This window comes from Mus musculus, chromosome 11 (assembly GCF_000001635.26).
Source record: "Mus musculus strain C57BL/6J chromosome 11, GRCm38.p6 C57BL/6J".
NCBI classification, from domain to species: Eukaryota; Metazoa; Chordata; class Mammalia; order Rodentia; family Muridae; genus Mus; species Mus musculus.
The window spans coordinates 50,064,056-50,082,900 of NC_000077.6; the positions used below are offsets into that span (position 1 = coordinate 50,064,056).

General features: G+C 40.5%; 1 protein-coding gene and 1 non-coding gene across 4 annotated transcripts in view; both read left to right on the forward strand.

Annotated features, from left to right (window-relative positions):
- The window catches only part of Rnf130 (ring finger protein 130), a 100,389-nt gene that overhangs the window by 38,725 nt on the left and 42,819 nt on the right, over nt 1-18,845 (forward strand). For all 3 annotated transcript variants that reach the window (NM_001290750.1, NM_021540.4, NM_001290749.1), the window contains exon 3: nt 7,116-7,366. In NM_001290750.1, the coding sequence (NP_001277679.1) occupies nt 7,116-7,366 (251 nt within the window). The remainder of the gene's footprint in view (nt 1-7,115; nt 7,367-18,845) is intronic.
- On the forward strand, nt 5,647-5,744 carry Mir340 (microRNA 340). Its single transcript, NR_029769.1, has one exon. It is a non-coding gene; the product is annotated as a microRNA 340 (primary transcript).

Consider the following 18,845-nt stretch of genomic DNA (forward strand, 5'->3'; position numbering starts at 1 on the left):
GGGGAAGAAAAGCCTGACTTGCTTTCCACTTCCATATTACTGCTCACCATTGAAGAAAGTTGGGGCAAGAACTCCACCATGGCAGAAATGTGGAGGCAGGAGCTGATTGATGCAGAGGCCATAGAAGAGTGTTGCTCACTGGCTTGCACTCTTGGCTTGCTCAGCCTGCTTTCTTATAGAACCCAGGACCATCAGCCTAGGGGTGGACCCATCCATAATGGCCTGGGCCCTCCCACATCAGTCTTTAAGAAAATACCTTACAGGATTGCTGGCAGACCAATCTTCTGGAAACATTTTCTCAATTGAGATTCCCTCCTCTCAGATGACTACAGCTTGTGTCAAGTTGACCTAAAACTATCCAGCACTGTATATTGTCCCTTAGCTTCACGTGTGTGAGATTGAAGAGTTTCTCTTCAGAAGAGTAACAGAACATGGATTTAGTAGACCCTTGCTCTTTTTGAAGATAACCTAGTCCAGTATTCTAATGACCATCAATGTGTAAGGCCTCACTTGATTGCAGCCGCAGTGGGCTCCCTGTGGTCTCATGGTGAGCAGGAGAGTCCAGTCCTCAGTTGATAGCAGCCACAGTCGGCTCCCTGTGGTCTCATGGTGAGCAGGAGAGTCCAGTCTTCAGTTGATAGCAGCCGCAGTCGGCTCCCTGTGGTCTCATGGTGAGCAGGAGAGTCCAGTCCTCAGTTGGTGCCATGAGATTTTTGTGGGTTGGGTGGATGTTATAATGCTGACATTGCTGATTCCACTTCAGCTGCTTCCATGTCAGTTTACTTTGATCCCATCGATGTCCCCAGGGTCTTCACTCCTCATTGAGCAGTTTGCACCAATTTGAATCTTAGACCTTCTGAGTCCAGAGCCCCAAAAGAGGCTACGTCTAAGGTTCCTAATTTGGCACCTCAAAGTTGATTTTATTGTAAGCATGATTACAGTGGCATTATATTTTCCCACTCAGCCTTTTTCATTGAAATATAGAATATCTGGTAGTCAGTGCTGTGTTGGGTTGCTTGCTTGCTTGCTTGTTTTCTGAAAGACAGACGACCCCAGCAGCTCTGTGACCTGTGGTGGTAGCTTGGTACAGGGGATTGACCTTACACTTAGAGCCTTACACTTGCTGCACTAACCCACTGCCACTGAGCTGTGCCCCCAATTCCTTTTACTTTTCTTATTGTGTTTGTTGTTTTTCAGACAGTGTCTTACTCTGTAGCTCAGATTGTCCTGGAATTCAATGAAATCCTCCTGCCTCAGCTTCCCCAAAGCTGCGATTATAAGCATGAGCCACCTTACCCAGCCTCTTTTTTTGTTTGTTTGTTTGTTTGTTTTTTCAAGACAGGGTTTCTCTGTATAGCCCTGGCTGTCCTGGAACTCACTTTGTAGACCAGGCTGGCCTCAAACTCAGAAATCCGCCTGCCTCTGCCTCCCGAGTGCTGGGATTAAAGGCTTGCGCCACCACACCTGGCTACCCAGCCTCTTTTTAATTATTTTATCATTGCTTTTAGAGACAGAGTATTATGTATTCAGTATGGCCTCAAAATTGCTATGTAACTGAGGATGACCTTGAATTTCTGACTTTTCCACCTCCTAAGTATGGGGTTACATGTGCCATCATGCTTGATTTTGTGTCGTGCTGGGGATCAAACCTTGGGCTTTGTGCATAGTAGGCAAGCACTCTACCCACTGAGCCACACCTTAGCTCTCCTTTTTTATTTTATTCATTTAGAGACTGTTTCGTTGACTTAACTAGGCTTCCTATGAACTTGCTATCCTCTTGCCTCTGCCTCCTGAGAGCTGTGATTACAATGATATAGCACCAGGCCCAGCTTCATTCTGTTTTCATGGGGATAAAGATGAATAGAAAATATTGTTAATGGTTCTGATGACAGAATCACTTCTGGAGATTAGAAAATAACAGTTTTGTAGATGCCATTATAGTAATTATTTCATCAATGGATACTGAGAGCATTGAGTAAAAGCTTTTTGAGGCTCTAACTATTCACAGGATGATAAAGTATTACTGTACAGATTGCTTATTAATTAATAGAAATACATTTATTTATAATGAAATCTGGCAGGTATTAGTTATTCAAGTCATAAAGTTTGCCATCAATAATGAAAACACCCTTTGCTTCCTGAGGTGATTCCCTGGAGAGGGAGGGAGGAGAGGAAGGAAGAGATTACCTCATAGCTCTCCTAACAACAATAAGAAAACATCCATCAGGAACGGAGCCAGTGACTCCAGATAGAAAGGCATTTTCAAAAAGGGCAGCATCTTGCAACTTGGTGGTTCACAGCTATTGCCCCCTTACTTGAGGTGAGGACAGGAATATCCGGAGCACAGGGTTGTCTTCAGCTATAGCAAGTTTTGAGGCCAGCCTGGACTGTGTAATACCAAGTCTTGAAAAACAAAAGCAGGACTGGCAAGGTGACTAGGCAAATAAAGACACTTCCCACCAACCTGGACAACCTAGATTCAGTCCCTGGAGCCCACTTGGTGGAAGGAGAGAACTAACTCCTGTAAGTTTTCCTCTGACCCCAAATGCATCATGGTACATGAGCACGTGCACACTCACACACAAAATAAACAAACAAATAAATAAAATCTGTGGGTTTTATTTTAAAGTCAGTATCATGAACAGTGAACTAAAAATGACTAAGATACTATTTTAGATCAAAGGAAATGAAGGGAACTCCCTCACAGTGCTGGGCTCCCTCCCAGAGCCCAGATTAGGCACAAACCACACACAAACACCATTTTCACAGAGAAATCCCTTATTAAGCTGATAGTAAAGGTAAAAATGGTTGCTCTCTAACTTAGGCAGAAAAACAGCAGCAAGTGACTTTGCAGGTGTAATTTTTGAGAAGAGAAAAAGTGGGGGCTGTGTTACAGTGGGCTAGGATGTAGTGATAAGGTTTGTTGGTCATGTTATTAACATGGGGGTTTTGATTGGTGGACCTTTATAGCCTCAGGAATGAGTCTACATGAGAAAATGTCCAAATGAGGGAATAGGCCTTTATGCCTAGCTTTAGGGATATAATCTGTGGTTTACAGGAGAGAGGGAGGGAAAAGGCAAGGCCTGGCAGTGCCATGGGCATGCTAGAGCCCTTCAGAAAACTAATGAGACAAGACAACCAGGTACAGGGTCCATAGCCCTTGGTTGAATTGTTAGGCTGAGTCAGAATAGCTGAATACGAAGTATATTAAACACTAAATACATTTTATCAGAAGTAAAAGTTTAATATAATTAATAAATTGTGTGCATCTGAAGTAACCTTGTTCTTAGGAGAACTGTTGAATTATTAAAGATTGAAATGTCCTATTGGTTACAATCTGCTCTCAGTTGGTCCAGCAAAAAAAAAAAAAAAAAAAATTCGTGTAGAAAGGCAGAAGTGTTTCCTGTTTGCAAATCTAAACAAAGATTATCTGAAAGCTCCCATACTATGGAAACTGTTCCATTTGAAAATTCCTAAAATACTGGGGCTGGGGAGATAGCTCAGCAGTTAAGAGCATTGGCTACTCTTCCTGAAGACCAGAGTTCAATTCCCAGCACCCACATGGTAGCTCCCAACTGTCTATAACTCCAGTTCCAGGCACTCTCACACACGAACGTCTGTATATGCAGGCATAATACCAATACACATAGAATAAAAATAAGTAAATTATGAAGAAAAAAAGAAAAGAAAATTCTCAGAATAAAAAGGGAAGAATTACAGGGAAGAATTGCAAATTTAAGTAGCCATGCTAAGTTACTAAAACAACATAAATTCCTATTAAAGAATAAATTGGCAGGCTAGCAAGATGGTCCAGTAGTTGTGAGTGCTTACTGTTCTCTCAAAGAGTTCGGTTCTCAGAACTCATATGGGACAGTTCACAGTCACCTGTAACACCAGTTCCAGGGAGTCAGTGACAGGTAGATACACACGCATATACATATAAACATGAGGTTAAGTAATAACTTTTTGTTGTTGTTGTTTTTCAAGACACGGTTTCTCTGTGTGGCCCTGACTGTCCTGGAACTCGCTCTATAGACCAGGCTAGCCTCCAACTCACAGAGATCTACCTGCCTCTGCCTCCAGAGTGCTGGGATTATAATAATACTCATAATATTCTTTATTTCACTGCCATCTCTAAGAATTAATACTAGCTATGGTGGTGTGAGTGAGAAAATCTTCCATAGGTGCCCGTATTTGAACACTTGGTCTCAGGTGCATGGTATCATTTGGGGATGTGTTGGAGGTGTGGCCTTGTTGGAAGAGGAGTGTATTAGTAGAGTCCAGCTTTGAAAGTTTAAAGATTCCCAAAATTTACTGCTGTTCTCTCAGCTTAGTGCTTATGGTTCAAGATGTGAGACTGGAGAGATGACTCAGAGGTTTCCAGGGCATTCTTCTGCTCATGGAGAGAACCTGAGTTCAATTCCCAGCACCCACAACAGGTCTCTCACAACTGCCCGTATCCCCCCTTCCAGGGGGTCTGTGACTCCTGGTCTCCACAGGCAACTATAACTTGCATGCACAAAGCTACACACATAAACACATAATTGAAATTAACAGTGTTTTTAAAAAGGTGTGAGTTCTTGGCATCCAGTTCCTACCTACAGTTTGCTGCCATTCTTCCCCACCATGATGGAACTATAAGCCAAACAAGCCCCTCCTTGTATACGTTATGTTGGCTATGATGTTTAACCACAGCAGTAGAAAAGGAACACATAGCTGCATGATTGTTGAACTCCAAAGCCATGTCTTGGTGTTTCAGAACACAGGCATAGGGGTGATCTGGTCACATTCTTTGTATCTGTTTAATGTTTCCATTACTTCAGTCTAATTAACCCCTCTCTCCTACCAGCTACTGCTACTCTAATCCTAGTTTTATCCTGAGGGTTAAGTTTCCTCTGTTGTCATCATCCCTCCTGAATCTGCACCAACTCTCCCAAGAGTTTTTTGTTTTGTTTTTAAGGTTTATTTACTTTTTTATTGTGTGTGTGTGTGTGTGTGTGTGTGTGTGTATACCTGCATGAGTCTATGTGCACCATGTGTACAGAGCCCTCGAAGGCCAGAAGAGAGTGTCTGTTCCCTCTAGAATTGGAGTTACAGTAGTTATGAGCTGCCATATTGATGCTGGGAACCAAACCTCGTCCTCTGCAAGATCAACCAGTGCTCTTAGCCATCTCTTTAGTCCCATCCCCATTTGTAAATGTCTGAGCCATCTTGTTAGGCTCTTTGAACCCAGCCCAGCTCTAGATGTTGGGGAGAAAGAAACTTTTTTCCTAGGAGGGTTTGTAGTTTGCTTCATCACCTTCTGTAAGAGATCACTGCCTTCACTAATATCAGATGTGCTGCTGTACTTTTTTATTTGATCATTTTCAGTCTCCTTTGGCAACATTGCCCAGTCTCCTCTTTTTGCTAGGATGATAAAGCTACAGTGAGATCTATTCACTCTTGTCCTCCTAACAGTGAATATTGACAAGTGTTGAACTAATTAAATTTTTCTTTCCCAAACAGCTTCCTGTTGAGATTAGTTGACGCGCCCATTTAGTGTTCGGTTAAGGAAATTACTGGATTGGTTGCCTTGGCTACCTGTGCAGCTCTCCCCACTTCCAGCTTGAGTCTTCAAGAGGGAGCCTCAGAACTGATTTCTAAAACCAATTGTACTTGGTGTGATTATAAAGCAATGAGACTGATTGTCATATGTCGTTTGTGGGATCCGTCTCAGTTACTTTATAGCCATACCTGGTATCTTAACACCACAGATCATGCCTGTTGATCAACATTGTAAAAGCACAAACTTAAGGTTTCTAAATGGAAATTTAAACTGGTTTAGCATTCTTTTATGATTCTTTTTAACTCACTCACCAGAGGCAGATGTTAACTTAATAATGCTAGTTTTAATTTTGTTGTCTCCTTTTTGTTTATAGATTTTTTAAGCAAAAATAAACTGGTAAACTACTACTCTAATAAAGTGAATAAACCGTTTTGAATACAGTATTATGCAAATATATATTCCATTGAGCTATATTTTTTTCAAAACTTCTGTTACTGAGTTTCTGTTGTGTCTCATCTTGACTGCTAAAGGTAACAAGAAATCAAAACAAGTGTTTCTAATATTTGTTGACAGAGCCTTCAAAAGGTCAGGTCTGGGGTCTCTGCTTGCTGTTTTGAGAGGGTATTTTGTGTTTGGATGCACAATCCTCCTTCATACTCACAAAAGTGACCTTGGTGAGTAGCTGCTCACTCTGACTTAAAACAGGCCCTTGAAGCCATGTGAGAAAAGGACTTGAAAACACAACTGAACCATCCTTGTAATTAACTTATAAAAGTTGTGCCTGTGGGCAGAACTCTGAACAGCTTTTAGGAACTGAAGGTTTTAGGTATCATTATGGGTAGTAGTCCAGAAAGTTGAAACTTGGGCCTGCCTAGAGGATTTGAGTGCGCTGGGCATGGTTAAACAAGGTGGAAAACTAACATAAAACTCAAGTCTGAGGCTAGCCGAGGCAATGTGAGATGCTGGCTCCAAACTGGGTGGGAAAATTGTTGCGTTTGAGCTCCAGAAGTGCCCTGGAAGGAGCTTTACTGTAGACAGAAGACCAAAGTTAGTTTCAAAGGTTGTTGGTAAAAGATGTTGCCGTTCGGCACTTGTCACTCCATAGCCAAGTGTGTGCCCTAAGAAGTACCCTTCTTTCTGTTTCTTAGAGCAGTCCTTGCTCAGCAGTGCGTGTGAGGATGAGTAGTGCAAGGACCACCTGTTCAGACTGTAAATGACAGTGCTTCTCTGTCAGAACTTTCCAGATTGATTGCTATAGAAAGGTTTTCTACTGAAGACTTAACCTGATTTAGTCACAGGTGGCTGCTTTCACAGTGCTTCTAATGCACCGGTAAGGCAGTTTGTGCATTGTTAACACCACAGTTGCTTTATGCGTTACCTGTTTGGAGCACTGTACATGTTCTCATGCCTGTCAGTTTACACAGCTGCAGCCTCATGTCAGTTGAACTGGAATCTATAAACCTTAGTGAAAATTATGGTAATTTCTCTATGGAGCATATGTGTATATTTATTTGATGTGTCTATGAATTTCAGATGTCACTTTAGTCTGTGTATTTGTTTTACATTACAGGCACGGGAGATATTATTGCTGTCATGATAACAGAATTGAGGGGTAAGGATATTTTGAGTTATCTGGAGAAAAACATCTCTGTACAAATGACAATAGCTGTTGGAACTCGAATGCCGCCAAAGAACTTCAGCCGTGGCTCTCTAGTCTTCGTGTCAATCTCCTTTATTGTTTTGATGATTATTTCTTCAGCGTGGCTCATATTCTACTTCATTCAGAAGATCAGGTACACAAATGCTCGGGACAGGAACCAGGTGAGCTAACCAGTACTCTAGCCAGCCGTAATCCATGAGGATCTTGTGATAATACTTGTTTATGTCATATATTTAAAAACAAGACCAACAACAACAAGATAAAAACATGCCAAGTATGGTGCTGTACCCTGTAATACCTGCACTCGGGGTTTTGAGGCCAGTTGGACTACGCAGGCGTTCCAGGCCATATTCTATCTCAGTTTTAAAAAGAAAAAGAAATGAAAGAAAATGTTGTTCTACATAATCACACTGTAACTATCAAAGTCAGTAAATGAATGTCCTTTCAGTACATTTCCTGACCTATCGGCTCTCTCAGGTTCTCCAGAACTGCTTAGAAGTATCCTTAAGGGCAACAAAAACCCCAGATTAGTTAGGCCAGAATGTGTGTTACATTTAGTTGTGCTGTCTCTTTACTGCTTCCTGATACTGGCATCTCAGAAGAGCACAGGTCTGTGTCCTGTGTCTTGTGGTTTCGGTCAAGGTTGTTTGCATTTTGTCAGCATCACCAGCTCCTTTTAGTATTAGGGTAGTGGTAACCTTGCTCTTATTTATTGAAGCAATAGAGATCCATTTCCCAAGTGGTTGCATCTTGCCCAACAGTAGTGAATATCACAGCACAGATCCATGGCTGTACTGGGCCCACTGATGTCTTTAGAGCTGTCCTGTTTAATATGTGCTCATGGACATGTGTGCTTCTGTTCAACTCCATTACATGCAGATTCATGTACTCAGCACAAAAGCTGTAGGACAGGTTTGTTTGTTTGTTTGTTTTTTGGTAAGGAAAGGGTCCAATATTCTCTCATAGCCAGAGACTCTCCCTTCCCCTAACCGTTCAGCACCACTAACTTAATCTTCATCTAGTGCCATTTCAAGAGTGTTGAATAGACAGAGTGTACTTCACCTGGAGAGCTGTGTTTCTTCTTTGTTCAGCAGAGTTCCCTTGAAGTCCTTCCAAGCTGTACACATAAGTAATTTTCTTTTTATTGCTGAGTACTATTCCACGGTATGGATGTACTATAATTTACTTAGCTATTCACTTATTGAAGGATAGCTGAATAATTTTCAGCTAGGGAGTCTAATAAATTAGCTATGATGTTCATGTACTGGTTTTTGTCTGACCATGAGTTTTCATTTTCCTAGAATAAAAGTATAATACTGAATAAATAAATGTTTAATTCAGGTTTGTTGTTGTTGTTGCTGTTTTTAAAGTGTGCCCTTTTCCAGTGTGTGGCTGTTCCAGTTTCTCCACATCTTGACATGATTTGATAGAATAACACTTCTTTTGTGATTATAGTGTGCATTTCTCCCATTGTCACCTATATGAGCATCTGTGTGTGTGTGTGTGTATGTGTGTGTGTGTGTGTGTGTGTGTGTGTGTGTGTATTATGTCCACTGCACCCAAGTTTGTGGGTACAGAAATGTAGTTTCATGTCTTCATACTTGTATAGCAGGCACCATGCTGACAGCCATCTCCCTACCCTGAGCATATTTTCAAGTGCTTCAGTGAAATGTCTTGAGTCTCTTCCCTGTTTTCTTCCTGAATTCTTTGTCTTTTACTGTTGAGGATTTTAAATCCTTGTCTCTGTGCACCACTTGCATACAGTCACCTTGGAAAATAGGGAGAGTGTTAGATATCCTGGGGCTGGAGATACAGGCAGTTGTGAACCACCGTATGGATGCTAGGAATTGAACCCAGGTTCTCTGGAAGAGCAGCCAGTGCTCTTAACCACTCCTTACCATTGAGTTTTTAGACTCTTTATGTATTTAGATATGATATTTGCTATGTCTGATAATGTGCTTTAAAATATTTTCTTCCCAGTTTGTCTATTCAGTCACTTTAATAGTCTTGAAAAACAAATTGTTAAGGATTTTCTAATTTTGGTAAAGTTTAATATGAATTTTTCCTTGAAACTGTATGTTTGGTATCAATTGTAAAAAAGCTCTTTATCACACAAAGATTTTCTTTAAATGTTTAAAGCATTACATTTTAGATCAAGTCAACAGGTCATTTGACTGAAGTGGTTTCTCTTGTAATGCACACATTTTGTGCTATACATTTCTCTCTGCACTGTTTTAGCTCTCCCTAACTGGTTTCGGCACATGCTTTCATTCAGTTGTGTGTTCTCCTGCCTCAGGCCCCCCATGTGCTGGGATGATAGCATGCACCAGCATGCTCAGTCAGCCTGGAATATTTTTTCACTTAACACTTCTTCGACCTGTGTATTAAGAACTGCCTCGTTTCCAATTTAGAGTCTGCTGTGGGGTAGAGCTAATGGTGCTTGATTTGCTTGTGTTATGATCAGAGAAATTCTGGTTTTAGTTCTTTCTAATTTTTCGACTTGCTTATGACCAAAGGTGTAGTTTAATCTTGTGTTTTATGTATGCAGAAGAATATGTGTGTTGTGCCAATGGGGTACGTACTAGAGATGTCCGACCAGTGCATTCAGCCTGCTCGTGTGGCAGCCAGGGTCGGGAGATCACTGTCCTTCCCACTGAGTGAGAGCAGTGCCAGGCAGGGAGGATGAGCACAATTTTCTCTTTGGCACCTGACTAAAATGGAGCAGACACTGCTCTGGAGGTTTCCTGATATAAGTCCACTCTTCCGGGTATCAGGCTTCTCTTGGCTGTGGCTGTTCCTGTAGGTAGTTCCGGGCTGAAGACTTGTGCAGCACAGGGTTGGGAATCCGTGGGGCAGAAAGGAAACTAGAGACCTCAGCGCTGGCATCGACTCAAGGCCAAAGCCGTAGACAGGCCTTCCTCTTTATCAGGAATGGTAGTCTGTGCTAGCTTAAAAAGAAATTGAAGATTTGGATTTATTATTATTAAATACCATATGAATAATAAATAATTTTATTATAATATATCATATGGGACACCAAAGGTAGGACAATCAGGAGTTCTTCTGAAAACATTTTAATCAGAAGTCCAATGATAATATTAGAACTAAATGAGGCACATCCAAAGGCCTTTGAAAAACTCTCGGTAGTCCTAGGAGCCTGGTACTTGATGAGTGTGCTTTAATTAACGCCCTCGGTAGGTCCTGCACGTGATGAAGGAGTAGAAGCTCACCATCCGGCACAGGCCGCAGCGGGCACAGCGGGCACTTGTTCCCTAGCATTTGTTGCAGCTCCTTTCAAAGCATCCCTCTCCAGACGATCCTTTGTAGAAAGTGATGTTCTGACCTTTTTTCCTCTTTCCGTTTCCCCTAAGGTTGAGAAATGCTTGATGAAATTTTTATGTGGCTTAAAAAGCTTAGCTTATTAAAGTTTAATGTGAAGGTGGCAATAGCTCAACTGGTTGGAATCTTAGGCTATTTTAAAAAAGAAGCCTGAGGTATTAGCAAAGAAAAACCTGGGTTGAAAGGAAAACCTCACAGAATGCCATCTTGATGCTGGCTGCTCAGAAGGACCACATATTCTGAGTAACTTCCCAGTGTTGGGTAGTAGTTACACTGAAGATCATTTCGCATGTGGCATGAAAATCAAGTGGTTTTCTTTTGAGTTTACTGCTGAGTCTATAGTGTGTCTTCCTGATAAACCATCACGAACTTAAGGGTTGTGTTAATAACAAGATGATATGCAAGTTTCGACCTACTTACTTTTTGTGTGTATCTGTACACACACACCCTCCTACATGCATGTGGAGGTCAGAGCACAGCTCTCAGTTCTAGGCATTGATCTCATGCCAGGCTTGCTCACCTTTACCCAGGCTTGAACACCTTTACCCAGGCTTGAACACCTTTACCCACTAACTTGCAGGCCTGACTTAAACCTTTGACTCCTTCAGGGAGAGTTATTTTATACCTAATTGTAGATATCTGGTGCTTTTATATTGAAAGTTTCATGGATATTTTTTGAGAGATGTAAATTTTTAAAAATATGATTAATATTGTACCTTTAGTCACCGTAACAAAATAACTGATAAAAACAGAGAAAGATTTTTGTCTCACAGCTCCAGAGATTTAAGTCCCATGGTCACCAGGTTCCATTGCCTTTAGGCCTGTAGTAAAGAAGAAACATGGAGGAAGAACATGACAGGGAGAGCCACTTTCATCATGGCAAGCAGGAAGCAAAGAGGAGAGACAGGCAGGGCATGGACATGCTGTCCTTCCAGCCAGGTGTGGTCGTATACGCTTGGAGTCAGAAGCAGCAGTTATTTAAGGTTATCCTTGTCTACATAATGAGTTTGAGACGAGCCTGAGCTGTGTGAGACTTTATCTCAGAAGAGAGAAAAAGATACCCGTCACCTCCTAGTGCCTCCTTTCTCCAATTAAGCCCTGCCTTCTACACCCACTGTCTCTCAGGAGTCTGTTAGGGTCCTTTCATCAGTGCACTGCTTAAACCACTGACTGGGTCAGAGCCTTGATAACCTCATCCTCTGTAGAGAGGCCACCATAGGATAGGCACCAGAGCTTGCAGTACTAATTTTCTAGGCTTCTCTCAGTCCACTCAAGTTGTCAAGATTAAACAGCAGTCTTTAATCCAAAGGCAGTTAAATTTGATTCCTAAAGCAGAAATAAGTTGTAATAAGCCAGGTATAACTGTTTTTTTTTTTTTACAAGTTAATAGCCTCCTAAAGTTTAAAATATCTTCTTAGGAAAATTTTTATAACATGCATATAAATTATAAAATATTTAAACTTGTAAAGCTTCTTTAATATGCATGTATAGTATTTCTGGTTTTGTCAATGCCTTATAGTCTCTGAAATAATTTTTTATTGCCCAGTTTTAACTTAGTATCAAGTTAAGAATGTATTTGCATGCCTGATATAGAAATATACAGAATTAAGCTGGGCATGGTGGTACACATCTTTAATTCCAGCACTCAAAAAATAAAGGCAGTTGGCTCTTTGAATCCAAGGCCAGCCTGGTCTACAAAGTAAGTTCCAGGACAGCCAAGACTACCCACGGAAGTCCTGTCTTCAAAAACAAAACACAAAAAAAAAACCCCTACAAATTGTATATATATTGAATTTCCCTGCATCAAGAGAGCCAATGCTTTACACTTACACAGTTAGTCTTTAAATGACAGGGTTACTGCTTCCTAAAGTGGGGTAGATGGAAACAGACAGAGAGACAGAGAGAGAGGGAGAGAGATTTTTCTCCAGTGAAGAAGTCTATGGTCAAAAAAAGGCAAGACTTATTTTATCATTTCACATGGTAAAGTGAATTTTGTTTATTATATTTTTAAGGGATTAACAATTCCTGAAAAACTGGGACAGTGCATATTTTGAGCTAAACAGTGCTATGTCATTTGTTTTAGATACTGCAAATACTCAGATTCCTTCTTTTATTAATGATCAGTGTATGTAAATAAATAGCACTGTCCATAGAGAGACCGCATCCCTTTTCAGATTAACATACAACAGTTTAAGATTTCATTTTTTTTCTGCCTTTAAGATCAAGGTGTTTTGAAGACATTCATTGTAAATCCTTATGATTTAGTAAAGAGCTTGCTTGGAGTGTCACACTGAGTCAATGCAAATAGAGTGAGCTTCTGTCCTTGTGAGAAGGCAGACAGGTGTAATCCAGGGCCTGCGTGATAGAAACCCGGTTTGGAGGCAGCTGTTCTTGGTGAGTCATAGACACTTCAAAGAGGATGGAGTGATGTTTGAGCTGAATTTCATTTCAGAGAGAGAATAAGGCTTAACCCCATCAAACAGATTGAAGGGAAGCGATCATTTTCCACAGAGAACAGAAGAGTTGAATAGCAGGACATTGGGGGTGGAGGAAAGGAAAGTGAGGCCTGTAACAGTGAGGTGGATAAATAGATAATGGTGGGCTTAAGAGTTGGGTTTTATCCTCTAAGGAGTAAGGGGTCAGTCAAGCCTTTCTAAAGAAAGGTACAGTAATACTAAACCAGAATGGTGAGGCCCAGGTGCAGTGAGAGACCTTGTTTCAAGATGGAGAGTAAGACAAGTTGCCTAATGTCACCTTTGGCCTCTACATGAATATACATACATACACAAGCACATCTGCACACATGTATATACCATACACATACTACATACATGATAAATAAGTAAAACAGAGAGCATCTTAAAATGAATGCATATATTGAAAATGATATTCGGCCTCCTTCATAGCTTAGTTATATGATAAGATGATATTGAAATAGCACTTCTTATTGTGCCATTTGCCAAAGAAATCTAAAATTTGATGACATACTTTTGTGGCAGTGTTATAGAGAAAATTCTTGTAGGTTGATAGTGGCTCTTGTGAGGAGGCAATTTATAATACCTAGTCTAATTACATAAGTGATTATCCTTTGTCTTAACCTCACAGCAGACTAGTAGTCTAATAGGATGATAAATTTACAGAAGATAAAAATGGTAGCTGTGCCAGGTGGTGGTGGCACTCAGGAGGCAGAGACATACAGATCTCTGAGTTCCAGGACATCCAGGGCTACACAGAGAAACCCTGTCTCAGGAAAAAACAAAACAAACAAACAAAGTAGCTGTAACTAGTCTGATCATTCTAGTGTTGCTTATGATAACAAAACTTGAAATGATCAAATCTCCAGATAAACACCCTGGGACCAGGGTTACTGATGACTGTAAACCACTGTGTGAGTGCTAGGAATTAACTGGGGTCTTCTGCAAGTATTCTTAACTAATGGGCTGTCTCTGCTGATCCAATGGAACTTTTTTTTAGTAGTACATTTCTTTTGGAGTATAGTCTAAAGATTTATTTTAAAGTCTTAAGTTTCTGTAGTCTTAATTGTTAGTAGTAGTAGGAAAAAAACACAATTAATGAAATTAAAAATCAGAATTGTAAGCTAGGTGGTGGTGGCACACACCTTTAATCCCCATTCTTGGGAGGCAGAGACAGGCAGGTTTCTGAGTTCAAGGCCAGTCTGGTCTACAGAGTGAGTTCCAGGACAGCCAGGGCTACACAGAGAAACCCTGTCTCGAAAAACAAAACAAAAACCAAACCAAACCAAACCAAACAAAAAGACTTTTGAGGAATTACGGAAAAGAGACAGTAAGAAATAATCAGCACTCCAACACTTACAAATAAAAATGTAGAATTGAGCCTGGCAGTGGTGGCGCATGCCTTTAATCCCAGCACTTGGGAGGCAGAGGCAGGCAGATTTCTGAGTTCAAGGCCAGTCTGGTCTACAGAGTGAGTTCCAGGACAACCAGGGCTCAGAAAAGATGATGATGATGGTGGTGGTGGTGGTGGTGGTGGTGGTGGTGGTGGTGGTGGTGGTGGTGGTGCTGGTGATGATGATGATGGTGGTGGTGGTGGTGCTGGTGCTGGTGATGATAGGAATTCAGGGTTTTCAGGGCTCAGGAAATGACTCAGTATAAAAGTGCATGCTGTGCATGATGAGGACTGTCTTGGGATCCAGAGCATCTACATAAAATGCCTGTAACCTAGCACTGAGAAGAGACAGGTAGATCCCCTAGCTCACTGGCTAGCCCGTCTAGACAGTTAGTGAGCTCTAAGTTCTGTGAGACCCTCTTCCCAAAACAAAGAGTGAAAGAAGACTTCCAGCATCAACCTCTGGCCTACACCCAGGCATACACAGACACAGAGAGAGCAAAGCCTGTGAGAATTTTGGAATAAAAGAAAAATAAAAATTATGGAAACTGAGAAATAATGGTTCCCAGGACACACTACTGAGAGGGCCTCAGTGGAATGAGGTAGGCTTCCTTGTTTGAGAAGGCTGAGCTAATAGGCCAGGGAGAAGAGGGTGGTCAGCATTCATGCAAGACAGCAATGAAATGAGTATGCCTAGGGAGAAAAGCCCCGAGAGCCGACCTGGTCCCAGCATGCTGCATAGAGAAAGAGTTCTGATAGGCTGAGCAGGACAGGAATGTGGGAGTGACTTAAGTAGACTTCTGGGAATGGTCCATATCCAGAACTAAATGATCACTACATCTTCATGACATCACGTGCTGATTAGGTTTTCTTCTCTAAGCTGCCCAGGCTCTAAGTCACAGGATCACCCAACCCTGCCTCATGCCTAACCCAGGAGTTTTCTCAGAAAAATGAATCCTAACTGTACATTCTAAGAAGGAATTAAAAAAAAACTCTTCCAGGTGCTAGCAAGATAGCTCAGCATAAAGGCCTGTTGACCAGACTTCAGTCCTTGGAATTGATAAATATAGGAGAGAACTGACTTCACAGATCAGTCTTCTCGTTTCTACATGTATGCCACAGAATATGCACACACATAGAATAAATGCAGATATATCACACACACACATACATATATACATGTATATACACACACACACATATATACATGTGTGTATGTGTGTGTATGAGAGCCCTGACTGAAAATACAAGTAAATAAAGAAAGTTTAAAGAGATGAAAGAAAAGCAGACAAAAACGAAAGGCTGTTCCAGTTGCAGTAGCATCAGAAAGAGCAAAATGTTGGCATCTGTAGTGATGAACATGGCCAGGAAGCATCAAGACTGGAATCCTGAAACCACAGAATGTGGCTGTCTGAAAGGACACATTCTGTGGTGTGTAGAGATGAAAGAAGGGAGGGAGAGAGATTAAGAGAGATGAGACAGGCACAAATATAAGCTGAGTGCTCCTTATCTGAAATTCAGGACCAGAATGATTTTCGATTTCAAATTTTGGGATTTTGAAATACTTGTTTAGACCTTACTTTCTGGACAACCCTAGTGTAAAAATCTGACATCTAAAATGAGTCCATGTCTGAAATGTTTTAGAGCACATGATTTCAGAATCCTTTTGGTTTCAGATTTTTCAATTAGTGACACAGAAAGACGTTCATAGTGCTAAAGATTTGAGGTAGCTCAGACATCTGCACTACCCACAATGATCTTCAGATTTAAAGGAATCCCCATTAAACTCCTAAATGTCAGTCCTTACTGAAATGGCCAGAGAAATCCACTATAATATTTATACAAAATATCAAGAGATCCCAGATATCCAAAACAGTAGTTTTTAAAAAAGATCAAAGGTCTCCTCCAACTTTGTGATTTGAAACTTTTTGCAGAGCTAAATCAGTGTGATGCTGGTATAAAATATACAAAGTATATTAATGTGGTGCTGTTGTAATACGTATAATATGAGGACCTGTGGGAGTTTGGCCAGATGACTTTCAGCATGAGCACTGAGATTGCTTGATCCTCAATCGTGGTGCTGGAGAAATCTGAGGTCCACAAACAAAAGCATGAGATTCTTGAACTGTACATGAAAATTAAAATGAACCAAGCTTTAAACATAAGATCCATAAAGACTTTAATACCAGGACAGCAGGATCTTTGATTTGACATTGATTCTTGGATATAACCAGAAGCGCAGATAATAAAAGTAAAAGTGATAGTGTTAGATTATGTCAAAATCAAAGATTCCTCCACAGGATACAATGAACAAACTAGAAAGGCATCCTTGAAATGTAATGAAATGGTAACGTAGATTTTATAAAGCATTAAAGCACTATAAATGAAGAACTCGTACATTTCATTAACAAAAAAATGATTTTAAAAAAGGCAAAAGATGAAAACAAATTTCTCCAAAGAGAATATGAAAATGGCCAATAGACAGATGAAAGATGCATAGCCATCATTAATTAGGAAAGTACAAATGAAAAAGTCATGTTGAAGAATTACTTCATACCTGTCAGGGTGCTTAAGACAGAGAGAGGGAGAGAGAGGGAGAGAGTTATAAGAACAGCAGAAAATAACTGCTGGCATGGGTACAAGGAATGAAGCTGGTGCATTGCCAGTAAATAAGTAAATTGATAAATAAGTAGTGGATATACTATGGAAATGTGTATAATGTTTCTACAAATGATAGACATTAGCAGGAATTCAGATATATATTTTTTTTTATTTTGTTTTTTTCGAGACAGGGTTTCTCTGTGTAGCCCTGGCTGTCCTGGCACTCACTTTGTAGACCAGGCTGGCCTCGAACTCAGAAATCCTCCTGCCTCTGCCTCCCGAGTACTGGGATTAAAGGCGTGTGCCACCACGCCCAACTTCAGATCTGTTTTTTTGTTTTTTGTTTTTTCAGATATATTTTTAATAGCAACATAATAAACATTAGTCAGAAAGTTGAGGCAGCTCCAGAGTTTATCTGCACATGAATAAAATGTGATATGTGCACATATCTGTAACTCCAGCACTTGCAAAGCTTAGGCAGAGACTGTCAAATGTGATACCCACATAGGCTATGTAGCAAGAGCCTTTATCAAGAAAATGTATACACACACACAAGTGGAGCGTCATTCAGCTTCAGAAAGGAGAGAAATTCTGAGGCATGCTGCCACAGCAGTGAGCCTTGGGAAGTGCTGTGCAGAATGAAGTATGCTGGTCACAAATACCGTGTGGTTCTTCTGTAAGCTACCTAGAATACAGAAAATCATAGTAGTGATTACCAAGAGCTATGGGAGTGAGATTGGATGCAGCCACAAATATACTTAATTCACTGAGCCACAAATGTTTAAGATGGTAAATTTCATGCTACATACATGTTAATCACAATTTTTAATTTTTAAAAACTGTGAAATGAGATTAATGTATTTTGTTGATTTTATAGAATTTGAAGAAGCAGAAGGAGTGGTGCCGATAGCACAAAAGAGGAAGAATAACAGTGTACTGACAGCATGGTGGTTCACACCAGGATCTTAGTGGCTGGGAGGCTGAGGCCAAATGATTGCATGAAATTAAGGCCAGGCTGGCTACTTGTAAATTTCATGTCAGCCTTGAATATAGAGTGAGACCTTCTCTCAAATGTGATTGTGAGAGACCCAGAAATATATATACTTTTAAAAAAGCACAGTGATTTAACTGGTTAAAAATATGTATTAACTCTAAAACAGCTACTAGAATAATAGGATAAAGAATTACATAACTGAGGTCATTGAGGAGGCTCAGTCCTTAAAGGCATTTGCTGTACAAGCCTGAGGCCTGGAGTTCAGTCCCATGTATACAGACACAAAATTAATCAAAGTAAGAACTGTAAGTGTTATAACAGTGCCCAGGAGAGGAGAAGAAAAGGACATGGAGTAGGAAGCAAGTTTCAGGTGGATAGACTTACAGATTAAAAAAAGATCCACTAATCCTGGGATCTGAAATACTTGGGGTAAACACATCACTTGAAAGCAGAGATTGAGATAATGGATTTTTTTTTTTTTAAAGCAAGAACCATTTATGTGCTGCCTACTAAAAAATTTAAATATAAAAATGCATGGGCTAGGGCTGGTGAGATGGCTCAGTGGGTAAGAGCACCCAACTGCTCTTCCGAAGGTCCGGAGTTCAAATCCCAGCAACCACATGGTGGCTCACAACCATCTGTAACAAGATCTGACGCCCTCTTCTGGAGTGTCTGAAGACAGCTACAGTGTACTTACATATAATAAATAAATAAATCTTTAAAAAAAAATGCATGGGCTAAGGAGGTATTTCAGAAGCATGGCTTGTGTGAGAAATGCAAATATATAAAAAGACTTGAACGAGCCATACCTTAGAACACAAATGAAAATAAACCTTAAG